This window comes from Oryctolagus cuniculus, chromosome 10 (assembly GCF_051225735.1).
Source record: "Oryctolagus cuniculus isolate XC-2025 breed Fujian yellow rabbit chromosome 10, ASM5122573v1, whole genome shotgun sequence".
In the NCBI taxonomy this organism is placed as follows: Eukaryota; Metazoa; Chordata; class Mammalia; order Lagomorpha; family Leporidae; genus Oryctolagus; species Oryctolagus cuniculus.
In genome coordinates, this window is record NC_142876.1 from 42,417,400 (window position 1) to 42,432,135 (window position 14,736).

The 14,736-nt window shown below is 42.0% G+C and overlaps 1 protein-coding gene across 2 annotated transcripts; it reads left to right on the forward strand.

Annotated features, from left to right (window-relative positions):
* Nucleotides 1-327: 327 nt before the first annotated feature.
* ZNF24 (zinc finger protein 24) lies at nt 328-13,270 on the forward strand. 2 transcript variants are annotated; one of them, XR_011379360.2, is made up of 5 exons: nt 328-477; nt 2,735-3,234; nt 4,278-4,425; nt 7,836-8,915; nt 10,406-13,270. XR_011379360.2 is itself a non-coding variant. In XM_008261205.5 (4 exons), exons 2-4 carry the CDS (start codon nt 2,815-2,817, stop codon nt 8,372-8,374), a joined length of 1,107 nt encoding a protein of 368 aa, XP_008259427.3. In that variant the 5' UTR covers nt 328-477; nt 2,735-2,814; the 3' UTR covers nt 8,375-13,270. The 2 variants fall into 2 exon arrangements, 1 of the variants encoding a protein (XP_008259427.3); XM_008261205.5 differs by having other exon boundaries at nt 7,836-13,270.
* Nucleotides 13,271-14,736: the final 1,466 nt, after the last annotated feature.

The following is a 14,736-nucleotide window of genomic DNA, read 5'->3' on the forward strand; positions in this document are numbered from 1 at the left end:
GTGAATGCGCATAATTAAAGTACCTGCATTAGGGTTATTGTGAAAAATGAACACCACGGTACATATAAATCACAGGGCCAGTACCTGGCACCTTTCATACCTAACAGCTTCTATTACTTCTTTCAGAGGATTACTGTGCACACCACATGAGCTAATGCATGTGAAAGGCTCCGTGCCACTAAGGACGACCTTAATGGTACAGTTCTCCCTTTTCTTCTAAGCGGAACAAGAGAACGCCAGGCAGTTCAGGCAGAGGCACCAGGCCAAGCACAGCCTCAAAGCGCTCATTGTCATCCAGACCCGCCCCGCCCCCGCCAGGGGCTCGTCTCCATGGCAACGCGGGGCTTTGCCTGTCTCCGCCTCCACGGGCCCGCAGACCGGAAGCAGTTTGCGCCGGGGGTTTCTGGGAAACGGCTTGTGTGCGGCGTTTCTGCGTCTGCTGTGGACAGCGAAGCTGCTGCGGTTCCTGAGCCAGAGGTTTGCGCCGGAGTTGGGGGACGGGTGTGAGGGGGAGGGGAACGCTGGGCCAGGGTCTGCGGACCTCTTCGCAGCCGCCCGCGAGGAAGCCTGGCGGGGACCTTGCCGCAGCTTCCTGGGAGGTGCGGAGGAACGGCCGTGGTCTCTGAGCCCGGGAGTTAGCGGGCAGCAAGGGGTAGCCTGGAAGCCTCCGCAGGTCTCCGACAGTCGCGGAGAGCCCTCCGTCCCCTGTGTCCTCCGCGACCCTCCTTTTTCCCCCTCCCCCACCGGCCGGTTTTGTTCTATTTGAGGCCCTGGCCTCTCGCGGAGGGTTCTGGGAGCCGTTTCGGGCGGAGGTGGGGACAGGGCGGGTCTTGCGCGGGCGCTGTCGGGAGTTGCAGTCCTACCGGCCGCGGGCGGAAGTGCAGTAGCTCCGAGGCTGTGGTCACACGGTGGCCTGTGTGTGGTCTTCCGAGATCCGCCGCCGTGGGTGCCCAGAGGGGCTGGAGGACGTGGGGGCGGGGCTGGGGAGGTCACTTGGCGACCAGGCGGCCCGCCCAGCATTGCCGGGACTGTGAGGCTGCGCTCCCGGCATTCCCTTCCACGTCCCGCTAACAGAGTCGTAAAACAAAAGGAAAAGACATTTCTTTCATATATAGAAATGTTTGGGTCATTGATATGATAGGGGCCTGGAATAGGAGCCTCTGGGCCGGATGCCATTTCTAAGGCCACCACCCTCCAGAGTATTTAGTTATATCTTTGTGGGTCGCCTGATAAGGTCTTCGTTGATTCCTAGTATTCATCTTGATGGAGTTACAATAAAATTCGTTTAAGTTAATGTTTTTTTTCAGTTTCTGGGATCCTCAGTAAATACTTAGAGTAGCTGCGCGGTACATTCCTAATGTAAACAATGGAACAATGGCACTGACAGGACTTCGCAAATACTAAGGGTTAGAAATTGCACAAACTTTCTACACATAAGCCTAAAGACAAGATTCCCGGCTACTACAAGAAGTTAAGGTGGTTATGAAAATGCCTTTTCTTAATAGAATTTGCTGTGCTTAATGCCTGTCTTTATAAATTTAAATCTATCTATGGTGCGGTGAGTAGTATTTTTATATTGGGTGGGATATTGTTCAATATTAATTTGATTTAAAAATGCTGTGATCTGTTACTGAGCAAGCGAATATTTTCTCATATATATTTTAAGTCAAAGAAGTTCTGAAAGATAGGAACACTTTTTCAAAAACAAGTGGTGCTAACTTTGTGGTGACCTAAGTGTGTCGGAACCCCAGTCCTGACTTGCAGATAAAGGGTTCAGGGTTAAGTGCATTTAGAAAACACTGACGTTTTTACTTGTTCTTACTTGAACTCCCACCACTCCCTTTCTTTTCTTAAAAGAGAGTTTGGCACTCAAGTTTTGAAGTAGAGCAGGCATGTGGTGGTGGGGATCACAGGAGGAAGCCTTAGGCTCAGTCAGGAGGTAAAAAGAGCAAGGGGGGAACCTGGGTAAGAGCCTTTACTGTGTTTTATTTTTTTAAAAAAATTTGAGAGGTTGAGAAACAGAGCTTCCATCCACCAGTTCCCACCCCAGATGCCCGCAGCAGCTGGGCTTGGACCTAAGCTGGAGCTGGGAACCCCAGCCCGGTCTCCCAGGTGGGTGACAGGAACCCCATTACTGGAGCCGTCACTGCTGCTTCCAGGGTCTGCACTTGTAGGAAGCTGGAGTAAGGAGCTGACGATCCAACCCAGACTGTCCAATAGGAGACGTAGGTGTCTTAAATAGTGTGCTAAATGCCTGCTCCTTTACTTCAGTTCATTTAGTTATTGAAGTAGGGCTTGTAGAATTTGTAGACTGCAGTTGGCTAACTTTTTCTCTACAGAGCCAGATAGTATTAACTATTAGGGTTTTCAGGCCTGTGGTCCTTTCTGTTGAAATTACTTAGTTCTGCCAATTCTGCTATTACACTGTGAACTGTGAACCAGTAAAATTGTTTATGGACACAGGCTTTTTATTTGCATATCATTTGCATATGCTGTGAAATATTTTAAAACTAGGAAAGCGGTATAAAAATGTGAAAAGTATTCTTGGTACGAACATTGTACAATAACAGACAGCAGGCTGGATTTGGCCATGATCTGTAGTTTGCAAATTTCTGGTATAAGTTACTGATTGAATTTTAATCCCAGTAAAAGAACAAACATCTTTTACTTTATTCATAAGTCCAAATTGTTAGAATATTCGGTCTTTTATTTATCTTTTTTTCTTGTGCTTCAGGAGTGCCTGTGAAGAAAAGGGAGTCTTTTCCTGAGGCATCTATCCTGCCTTGATTGTCTTCAGAAGTATCATAAATCAGAATGTCAGCACAGTCAGTGGAAGAAGATTCCATACTTATCATCCCAAATGCAGAGGAAGAGGAGAAAATTCTGCGAGTGAAGCTGGAGGAGGATCCCGATGGTGAAGAGGGATCCAGTATCCCCTGGAATCATCTCCCTGACCCGGAGGTTTTCCGACAGCGGTTCAGGCAGTTTGGATACCAGGATTCACCAGGGCCACGCGAAGCTGTGAGCCAGCTCCGGGAACTTTGCCGTCTGTGGCTCAGGCCAGAGACCCACACAAAAGAACAGATATTGGAGTTGGTAGTGCTGGAGCAGTTTGTTGCTATCCTTCCCAAGGAGCTGCAGACATGGGTTCGAGAGCATCATCCAGAGAATGGGGAGGAGGCAGTGGCCGTGCTGGAGGATTTGGAGAGTGAACTTGATGACCCCGGACAGCCGGTGAGCCTTACGCCACTTTGCTGGGTTAGAAGTGCTGTCTTAGTAGTAGGTGAATCTGCTAAATTCTGCTAATTCTTCACAACTAAATTCAAATTATGTTTATGTTTTTTTCCTCCCCTTGCTGCTCCTTGTTATTTGTGCTGTTTTGCCATTTACGCCTCTACAGTGAATGAGGGTCTTTCAAAAATGGGAAATGAAATTATAAAAATAAGTTTATTTTGGTGCAAAGCAGTTTTGCAGTCTGCATATGAGGAGTCTTCAAAAAGCTCATGAAAATTGTATATTATGGGGACTGGCACTGTGGTGCAGCAGGTAAAGCCACCACCTGTAGTACTGGCAAACCGTATGGGCTCCAGTTCAAGACCTGGCCACTCTATTTCCGATCCAGCTCTCTGATGTGCCCTGGGAAAGCAATAGAAGATAGCCCAGGTATTTGGGACCCTGTACCCGCTTTGGAGACCCAGAAGAAGCTCCTAGCTTCAGATTAGCCCAGCTCTGGCTGTTGTGGCCATTTGGGGAATGAGCCAGTGGATAGAAGGTCTCTGTCTCTGCCTCTCTGTAATTCTGCCTTTCAAATAAATAAATAAATCTTTAAAAAACAAAGAAAATTGTATGTTGTGAAAAAACAGTTTTGATTTCAGAGAGTTTTGCACCAAAATAAACTTGCCTTCTAATTCTATTTTTCCCAGGGCTGGCACTGTGGTGCAGAGGCAAGGCCAAAATTGGGAGCCTGGCACTAATTCAGGTCTCCCATGTGAGTGGCAGGGTCCTAACTACTTGAGCCATCACCTGCTGTCTCTCAGGGTGCACATTAGCAGGAAGCTGAAATTGAGAGCAGAGCTGGGCCTTGAACTAGGTCAAGGACTCACGACAGGTACTCAGATGTGGGACACGGGCAGCTTAACTGCTGGGCCACATGCCCACCCCTTTTCCCACAAACTTAAAATTACCTGCATATGTTTTGTATAGTTTGTCTTACGTGTGTTTTGTTCTGATTCCTATCAAAATTCCTTCTCAACTGAACCAAGTCTCACCGTTTCCAGGTTTCTCTTCGTCGGCGAAAGCGGGAAGTGCTTGTAGAAGAGATAGTGTCTCAAGAAGAGGCTCAAGGGTTACCAAGTTCTGAGCTTGATGCTGTGGAGAACCAGCTCAAGTGGGCATCCTGGGAGCTCCATTCCCTACGGCACTGTGGTGAGGACTGTGGACTGTAGAGTGTGAACCTTTTGGCCAGTGCTATCTCTGGTGCTGTGTGCGGGAGGACTATTCTTGACCTAATTCCCTAGACATAGACACACTTGAAAGATCTTGATTCTTTCCTGTAATAATCAATTTGCTTCCTTCAGTTTTATTTGCTAGACTTTAACATCAGTAGCCTTTTCTTCCTTTTCAACCTAGACCTGCCTGTTTGTAGACGTTATCATCTTCAGCCTTTTCTTAACTGTCCAAGCTCTTACTGAAGACCTGGGCGTGCCAGGCTAGCATCTGCCTTATTTTGAGCAGGGACTCACCTATTGACCAGTTTCCTTTATTTACTTTTTATATAATGCTTATTTGTCTTCTGTTTTATGTTTTTTACTTTAATTATTGTCCCTGATCCTGCCGTTAACAAAAGCTGAGTTGCAGCCTCTTCTGATTTCTTTTTGTTTGTTGTGTATCATGGAAGTCTTTCTGTTTTTTCTTCAACATTCTACTTTTTTAAAAAAAATATTTATTTATTTGAAAGGCAGAATGACAAAGAAAGAGGGAGAGACAGAGAAAGAAATCTATCTACTGATCACTTCTTAAATGGCTGCAATGGCCAGGGCAGGGCTGAGCTAGGCTGAAACTGGGAAACTGGAGTTCCATCTGGGTCTCCCATGTGGGTGCCAGGGCGCCACATACTCTGGCCATCTTCTCTTTCTTTCCTAGGAGACTAGTGGGGATCTGGATCAGAAGCATAGCAGCTGAAACTCCAGCTGGTTTTCTGATATGTAATGCTGGTGTTGCAGGTGGCAGCTTAACCCACTGTGCCACAGCACTGGCCCCAGTTATTTATTTTTACAAGAAACTTCTTTTATGTAAATGATATTTGGGGTAAATTTTTCACGCTTTCTAAGTATTTATACAAAATAGACTCCTCTGCTGTAATATGGGAAGCACAGAAAAAATTTAAAAGCTCATAATTGTAATAACTCACTCAAATCATTCATTCCCAATACATTAGCAACTGAATACCATATACTGTGTGAACACTGATACAACCCAGTATACTTCTAAACCTTACCCATTTCTTTTTCATATTTGTGTGAATTTAAATGAAATTTGTTGAGTCTGCTTGGGGAGTCACTGCTTCAGGTAGGTAGAGGTGATGTTAGTATGCCACAGATTGAGGTCTGAGTAGGTTTTCTTTTCATCTGAAGGGACAGTGCTAGCTAATCAGAAAATCAAGGGTGGGGCTAAAGGCTGCTCAGAATCTGCGGTTTCAAATGTTTCATGGAATATTATTCTGTGAAATAAAGTTTGAGAACCACTGTCCTTGGTATTTTTTTTTTTTTAAGATTTATTTATTTTAAAGAGTTACAGAGAGACAGGGGCAGAGAGAGGTCTTCCATCCACTGGTTCACTCCCCAGATGGCCACAGTGGCTGGAGCTGGGTTGATCTGAAGCCAGGAGCCAGGAGCTTCTTCTGGGTCTCACACGCAGGTGCAAGGGCCCAAGGACCTGAGCCATCTTCCACTGCTTTCCCAGGCCATAACAGAGAGTGGGATTGGAAGTGGAGCAGCCAAGACTTGAACTGGTGCCCATATGGGATGCCAGCTCTGCAGGCAGCAGCTTTACCCACTATGCCATAGTGCCAGCCCCTGTCCTTGGTGTTTGAAGTAGCATTTTATTGGTAGAAAACTTGTCCTCTGAGTTTTACAATGAACTTTTTTTATAAGCCTCACTTCAGCAGTCTAATCTTTTTCAACCCTTTGGAAAAGTGTGCCATTTGTCCCCCCTTAACCTTCACACTCATATCTGTTCTTCAAGTTTCCAGGCTTCACAAACCCCCTCTAACCCTTTGGGCTCTGTTAGGTTTCTTCCCTAACTATTCTTTTGTTACTCATTTACTCTTTACCACTTTTCTAAATGCTGCTGCTTACCCTCTATGTCTGTTCTTTAAGTCTTGAGGTTTTAGGAAATTTTCTTTTAAAGATTTATTTATTTGAAATTCAGAGTTTCATAAAGAGAGAAGGAGAGGCAGAGAGAGAGAGAGAGAGAGGTCCTGCATTCACTGGTTCACTCCCCAATTGGCCGCAACAGCTGGAGCTGCGCTGATCCGAAGCCAGGAGTCAGGAGCTTCCTCCGGGTCTCCCATGTGGGCGCAGGGGCCCAAGGACTTGGGCCCTCCTCCACTGCTTTCTAGACCACAGCAGAGAGCTGGTTGGGAAGAGGAGCAGCTGAGGCTTGACCAGCGCCCATATGGGATGCCAGCACTGCAGGCGGTGGCTTTACCCACTACGCCACAGCACCAGCCCCCAGGAAATTGTTAAACGAGACTTCCTCTTACCTCTTCTTTCATGTGGGTGGGGGTACCTCATGTTGGTAATTCAGGGTTTTTTTTACTGGGTGTTTCTCAGTGAGACTTAGAAATAAAAATTTTTCTCAGTACCATGATATATTTCAAACAGAGCGGATGCTTCTATAGAAAACCTTTTTTTTTTTTTTTTTATAAAGTTGACTTCTAAATTTTTTTTAAAAGGATTTATTTATTTGAAAGGCCGAGTTAGAGAGGGAGAGATATAGAGAGTTTCTATCCGTTGGTTTACTCCCCAGATGGCTATGATAAGTGGGGCTGGGCTGATCCGAAGCCAGGAGCCAGGAGCTTCCTCTGGGTCTCCCACGTGGGTGCAGGGGCTGAAAGATTTGAGCCATCCTCTGCTGCATTTCCAGGCACATTTGTGAGGAGCTGGATTGGAAGTGGAGCAGCAGTGAACTTGAACTGTTACCCGTATGGGTGCTGCAGGCAGTGACTCTACCCACTATACCACAGTGCCAGCCCCTATAGAAAACCTTTTACTTATTCAGGATGTTTTGAAATGTCGTGTCTTGAGTTAACAAAGGAGGCCCCAAGCTTGTCTTTAGCTCTTTTCTGGTCAGGATGCCCATGTTCTGCTTTTAATCTAATCTTTGCTGTGACTTACCTTATTTTACTCATTTTAGAAATAGCTTTTTTCTGTTTTGCTGTTTACATCAGTGATTTCTCCTTTTATCAAAGCGCAAGAACGTTATAACAGTTTCCTAATTTTTTCTTAACAAAGTTTGATCCAGGCCTAACAATATCACTATTCTACCTCACCATCTTAGCATCCACCATCTGTTTGTCCTTTGTTTTCTGACTGCCATTTACAACCTATTTGCTTAAGTTATATCTACAACTTTTACATCATTATGCTATTATCTAACCTCATAATTAGTCATTTCATTTTTTTCTGTTTTGATAGTAGGCAACCTGAACACCAATTTTCAGAGTGCATTTATAGGTGTTCCTAACATACTTTTAGTTCATTAAAAAAAAAGCTTTTCTTTCTTTCGCCCTAAAATAGGATATGAATGATATTTACATTTTCTGTCTATTTCAGATGATGATGCTAGGACTGAAAATGGAGCACTGGCTCCAAAGCAGGAGATCCCTTCGGCAGCAGAATCTCAGGAAGTTCCTGGCACTCTGAATATAGGTGTTCCTCAGATTTTTAAATACGGAGAAACTTGTTTCCCCAAGGGCAGGTTTGAAAGAAAGAGAAATCCCTCTCGGAAGAAACAGCATATATGTGATGAATGTGGAAAACATTTCAGTCAGGGCTCAGCCCTCATTCTTCATCAAAGAATCCACAGTGGGGAGAAACCTTACGGATGTGTTGAGTGTGGGAAAGCCTTCAGCAGAAGCTCCATCCTTGTGCAACACCAGAGAGTCCATACTGGAGAAAAACCTTACAAATGTCTTGAATGCGGGAAAGCCTTTAGCCAGAATTCTGGGCTTATTAATCATCAGAGAATCCATACTGGGGAGAAACCGTATGAATGTGTTCAGTGTGGGAAATCATATAGTCAAAGCTCAAATCTTTTTAGACATCAGAGAAGACACAATGCAGAAAAACTTCTGAATGTTGTGAAAGTTTGAGAAATTAAAAAAAAAAAATCAGCACTCAGGTCTTTTTCTTCAGAAATGAAGACAAAATTTAAAACATGAAATATTACATAATAGTTTTTTCCCTATTGACTGTCAGAAAATCCACTTGGAAATGTAAAAATATATTTACTCACCATTATTATTTTATCTTGAATGAAATGGTGTCATACCTGCCTAGAAACTGAAAATTTCAGACTAATTCAGGTATTAATACCTAAATTTTCCATGTGATGTTTATATTTTCTATTTCCAAATAATGAACTGCCTGGTTCTTTGTCCCTTTCTTAAAAGTTTCCTTTTTTAGACAGATTGTGTTGATCATTGAAATGTTCTTTGTAAGAATACATTCCCTTCTACATTAAAAGGCAACATAGAGGAATTTATGAAATCTGAAAACCATCTTAAACTTTTAAGATATCTTTTAAGAATTTGCCTTTCTGTTTCTTTTTACCTAATTCGAATATGCATTTAAGAAAATAGAAGATAAAAGATGACTAAAAACTTCAAAGTAAAATGAGCCTTAAGATCTCAGGTAAGAAGTGATGTTGATAAAACATCAAAAGTGAATGGGACATCTAGATTGGGGAAGATAATGCAAATACTTTGATAAGTTTATCTAAATGCAGTCATTCACCTGTAGGAAACTCGAACTACTCATCGTGTCTGTAATTTGGAAACATCTAATTAATGAATATAAGTGTTGTTCTAGGTATTACTGAAAGGTAGATAGTCTAAACGATAAATAATTGTAAAACTATAAAGGTAGAAAATACAACACTTGGGAAGAATTTGTAATAAATGCAGTGTTGAAGGGCAAATATGAACATAAAGGTAATGGTCTCTTTGGGCTGTTTTGCCTTCATCTTTGTTAAGGATAAAATTCCCTGACAAGTGGGCAACTAACAATCAGGTTTGCTATTTTTATTTCTTTGGTATAACAGAGTTGCACACCAGGCTAAAGAAGCAGCCCTGCATTTATTACACATTGTCTACAGACGAGGCACTGTGCTAGGTACTGTAATCCTACTTAGGTAGGTAGGTGTTTCTTCCACTGTAAATTGTTACGGGGTTTGGTACAAAGTTGTTGGGTGTGAGTTAGCCCCTTCCCCATGTCTGAACATTCCTCGGGGAGGTCACCTCTGATTTCCAGAGCCAGTGTGCTCTCACCAGGGTGTTGTATTGGGGTAGGACTCTACTTAAGAGCTAGCCGCCAGCTCTCCCACGTATTTCAGAGGTGAGCCCAAGATAATTCTCTTAAAATAGTTTGGAGATTTGTAAATCTTAAACTAACCAATCTCAAGTAGCATTGGAGTTGTTACATATATGTTAAGTTGAATGGACTGTGTCTGTTTAAGAAATAAACAACTAGACTATTAACAGCTAGTTTATTAACTACCAGAATTGATCAATTTTTTAAAAAATTTTCAGTCTTAACATTTAAAAAAATGTATTAAAGTAATACATTGTAGTAGTAGGATTATTTACTCCTTGGCTGATAATCCCAAGTACTGTGGTTCTACTGTTTAGTGGAAAACTCTGGAAATTGAAATATAGAATATGAGAAAAGGCTTTTTTTTTTATATATATATGATGGGCTTCATTGTGTGGAGAATGATCCATGTGAATACAAATATTACATAGTTCCAGAGATTCTGGATATATCTGGTACTTGGATCAAATTTAAAAATGGAAGGTGAGAGTTGCATGAGCCTATTAAAAAGCATAGTAATAAACTCAAGGCCAGTTGATGGAGATATGAGGCAGAATGGAGCTTGTTTATAGATTTTCTGATAATTATACGAAATGTGCTTTATAGATTAAGATTTATTGAAGTATAAATATGTAGTATGATATAATGTATTTTAAGTTATACAAGAAATGTAGGGACTTTTGTTTGGGTCTTTTTCTCTTCGTGGCTGAGAGGAAACAAGTCAATGTCCAATAAAGCTATAAACTCCTCTGCTCTAAGATAAAATGATCTTGAGTTGATTATTTATTTATGACTGACTTCTTTCCAAGTAGGTTTTGAGGTGGCATATTTGGAAGACTGCTGGGATGACAGAATTCTTTTATCCAAGTGGGTAAGAAGGGAGCACCCTCTGGCTGGGATTTCATGCCTTTTAAAATCTTCTGTCTGTCTGCTGTACAAGGAAGCTTCCCTATGATGGATTTGTCATAAATGCCAAAGACATTTGGTAACGTGAGAGCATAAAGAAAGTATTAAAACTGGCAAAACTGTTTTTGTCTTTCCAGCTCTGATGGCTGTACATTGTTCAGAAAGGATTCTGAGGCTTAGGCAAGGCTCTGGGGAAAAGGGACTAGAGCCCCCTCCCTCCAAAACTGGGATGGTGGTACATAGGAAAAGGAAGTGATGGGCTGTGTAGTTACATCTCTGGTTAGGCTGGATCCTCACTATAAAAATTGATTTAAAAAATAATTGCTTAGTGATTTTTTTAATTTCATCCAGATGGTTATTTGTACCTATAGAGATAACCAGTAATTTTGGGGAATGCCAAGTTCTGATGGAGTGGTAATGTGGCAGTTGCCAAGCAGTGGCACAATTAGGGCCCTTGTTTGGCTTTCAGGTGAGCAGTTATGTTTGGGTGTGCAGGCTGCTGATACCTGCCTACTAGCCACTGAGCATTTTGCTGGTGGCTACTCAATTTTTTTTTTTTTTTTTATTTAGGCTCTCCACATTAAAACCCTGTTGGCATTTGGTCACTTAGCAGTGTGTCACATTTTTGTAAATTGAGGGAAGGGCTACATGTATTGAAATAGAATACATGTCAGGGATAGGATTAGACAACTATACCTATCTTAGAATTTATAGACTGGGAAGCAAGATTGACAGATCATGTGACTTGCATTTGGCCAGTTAGAGGTAAAACTCAAATGTAGTTCTGTGGACTCCAGAGGTGGTTTTGTTTTTGCTTTGTTTCATTTTTTTAACTATGCCATGAGTGATGGCTGTTAAACTTTGTTCAGTAAATATGTCCTTTTGTGGTTAACAAATGTAAAACTATCAGATATGGTCATTTGAATTTTTTACAGAAATAAATGAAAAAGTCTTTAGTTCTTCCAGATTAAGCATATATATACTTAAACAAAAATATATTACTAGCCAACTCTTGGTTGCTGTGTACAGGCACTGTTTGAAGTGTTTTTACCGTGGATTCACTCTTAATCCTCAGCCATCATCCCCATTTTATAAGTACTGCACTGGCATTTGCCTCCCCTCCACACAATGATACACATTGTTTTTCATAGCTGTGTATTATTCCATTGTATGAATATACTTTAAGCAACTGTATATTGGTGGATAATTAGGATTTTTATGGATAAAAATATAGTTAACAGCCCTATGCACATATTTTGTTACCTGTGTGAGTATTTCTGTAGGATATATAGCTAGAAATGGATTTATTAGGTCAAAGAATGTACATTTGACATTTGAGAAATACTACCAAAAAGACTAACAATTTACAACTCCATAGATGTTAAGAGTGCCTGTTTGCCCATGGTCCTCACCAAGGCTGAATCCTTAAAAATGTTTGCTAATCTTGGAAAATTTATCTCATTTTCATATCTTATTATTTGCATTCCTTGTTGTGAGTTGTTTTTGCCATTTTATTTAAATTACAGAATGAGAATGACTACCTTTTTGTTGCATGAAACTTAAGTTGGTTGATACATAAGAGCAAAGAGACTTCCCTAGTGCTTCTAATTGTATTCCATTTCCCACAGTTTAGTATATGTCCATCTAGTTCCTTTTCCATGCATTTCTATATTAATAAGTATAACTTATAAGTGATTTTTACATAAATAAATACATGAGTTGTCCTGCAGCTTGTTCTTTTAGGGGGAGGGACAGGTACTGAGGTCTTTAAATTTCTTTGGTGGTTGAATAGGATGAAAGTGCCATTATTTAAGTGTTCCCCCTCCCTTTTTCCTCTTGCTCTTACACTGCCAGTGTAAACATCTTGAATGGGATCTTTGTTCAATGTGTGAATCTGTAGGTTGGAGTCCTGGGGTTTGCTTCCTGGTAGACCCATTTTCGCCTTACCAAAGGCCTTTATAACTTATTTTCACTGTGTGGAAAGTGCTTATTTCCCCATATAGTTTTACCTACACTTGGTAGTCTCTGTCTGTTGGGCAAAAAAGAAAAAAGAAACCTTCCTTATTTTGCATTTACTTGATAATGGTGAGGTTGGGGTTATATCCATGTTTATGGCCATCTGTAGTTTTACCATGGAGTGTTGTACCCTTTACTTGCTTTTCTGTTTAGGTTATGTATGGGTATCTGTTGTTTCTTGTTGTTCAGCATCTCTTTCCCCATCTTCTGGAAACAGAATCCTTATTTATTGTGGGGAACCCATTCCCTGTGGCTTAGGTGAGCACATGACCAGGCCTTGCCTCCTGAGTCCCACAGCTTCCAAGCCACAGCAATTGCAGAATGGGCATGGGACTTTAGCCAGGCTAAGGAGAGCCCTCAACAGAACTTCTGGAACTACTGGAAAGAAGGCTGTCTGGAGATCCCAAGGACCATGGAAGCCTGAATTTGGACCAGGTGGAGAGAATCAGTCTGAGAAACTCGGAGGCTAGCAGAAGTGGAAAAAGAATAAGTTCTGATGTCATTTTATTCTGGAGGCCCTCGATCCAGCTGTGCCTAAAGCCTGCCCTACCTCTGGACTTTAAAGTTTTGTGAGCCAATAAAGTCCCTTTCTTGTTTAAGATAATTGAATTGGGTTTCTGTCCTGATTAATATAGGTTATTTGTATTTTCTTATTGATTTGTAGAAAACTTTGTAATTTCAAATTCTAGACTTACTTTATGCACTATATAAGTTAATAAAATTAGCATGGCCTTCCATGATTTGGCCTCTCTCAACCTCTGCCATCTGTTACTTTGTTACTTTGCCTTCCCTACACCACACATGAATTTTAGATTCCAGCAGTAACTCAGCATTGGTATTAAAAGTATTTGTAGATGAGTAGTTTTTCTCTTGCCTGTGAGGTAGTTTTATTCCCATCCTTCCTCTAGAGTCATTAGCCTGGGACTCAGAATTTGGTACTAAACTGCTAAGTCTGCTGCATGCCTCACATTTCTCTTGGAGCATTCCCCTCAAGTATCCCTGGCTGAGACCATCATGACATCACTCATGACCTCCATCCACCTGACCCCCCAGTGTGCTTCTCCGAGGCACTTGTTTTATTCTGTGTGACTTCTTCCATGGCTGGAAATGAAGCAGTCAATGGTCAGTATTGCTTGGCACTTCATATCTCAAAATGCAGCTTTCAAAGAGATATGCTTTGAAAGTAAATGAGGGTCTGACGCTGTGGCATAGTGGGTAAGGCCACCGCCTGTGGTGCCGGCATCTCATGTGGGCACTTGTTTGAGTCCTGGCTGTTCCTCTTCTGATTCAGCTCTCTACTGTGGCATGGGAAGGAAGAGGAAGATGGCCCAGGTCCTTGGGCCCCTACACCCACATGGGAGACCCAGAGGAGGCTCCTGGCTCCTGGCTTTGGATCAGTACAGCTCTGGGGAGTGAACCAGCGGGTGGAAGATCTCTCTCTGCCTCTCCTCTCTCTGTGTAACTTGACTTTCAAATAAATAAATCTTAAAAAATAAGTGAAAGTGTGTGCAAACTCATCAATGAACATGTTAAGTAATAACACTCTGGATCAGGCACTCTTTGGGATTTATATTTATTGCTTAGTGGAAAACCAGCAATAAATTGGAAACATTTCAAAAAACATGTCATGGTGGTGACTGTTTAGAAATCAGGAGAGAGAACACAAATTTCAAGAAGGAAAGATAATGCAATTTGGATAGGCTGGTAGGGTAGGGTTTCACTGAGAAAATGAAATTTCAGGAAAGAGTGTAACAAAGCAAGCCATGAGTGGTGGAAGGATGTTCCAGGCATGGGAACAGCCTAGAAGATTGGGGGCAGTGTTTCATTTGTTCAAGAGACAGCAAGGCAATGAGGGAAAAATGAAAAACAAGAACCAAACAAAAAATGGGAATCTCAAAAGAGGCTAGTGTTGGTTGGAGCCCAGTTAATGGGGAGACATGGTGGTGAGGTCAGAAAGATAAATGGGGTGAAAGTGGAAGAACTAGTTAGCTTGCCATTGCTTTAAGTATGACTTTTTTTTTTTTCTTAATATTTATTTATTTGAATGACAGAGTTAGGTTGAGACAGACAGGTCTTGCATTCGCTGGTTCACTCCCCAGATGGCCGCAACAGCCAGAACTGCGCCTGTCCGAAGCCAGGAGCCAGGAGCTTCTTCCAGGTTTCCCACGTGGGTGCAGAGTCCCAAGGACACTTTTCCCAGGCCATAGTAGAGAGTTGAATC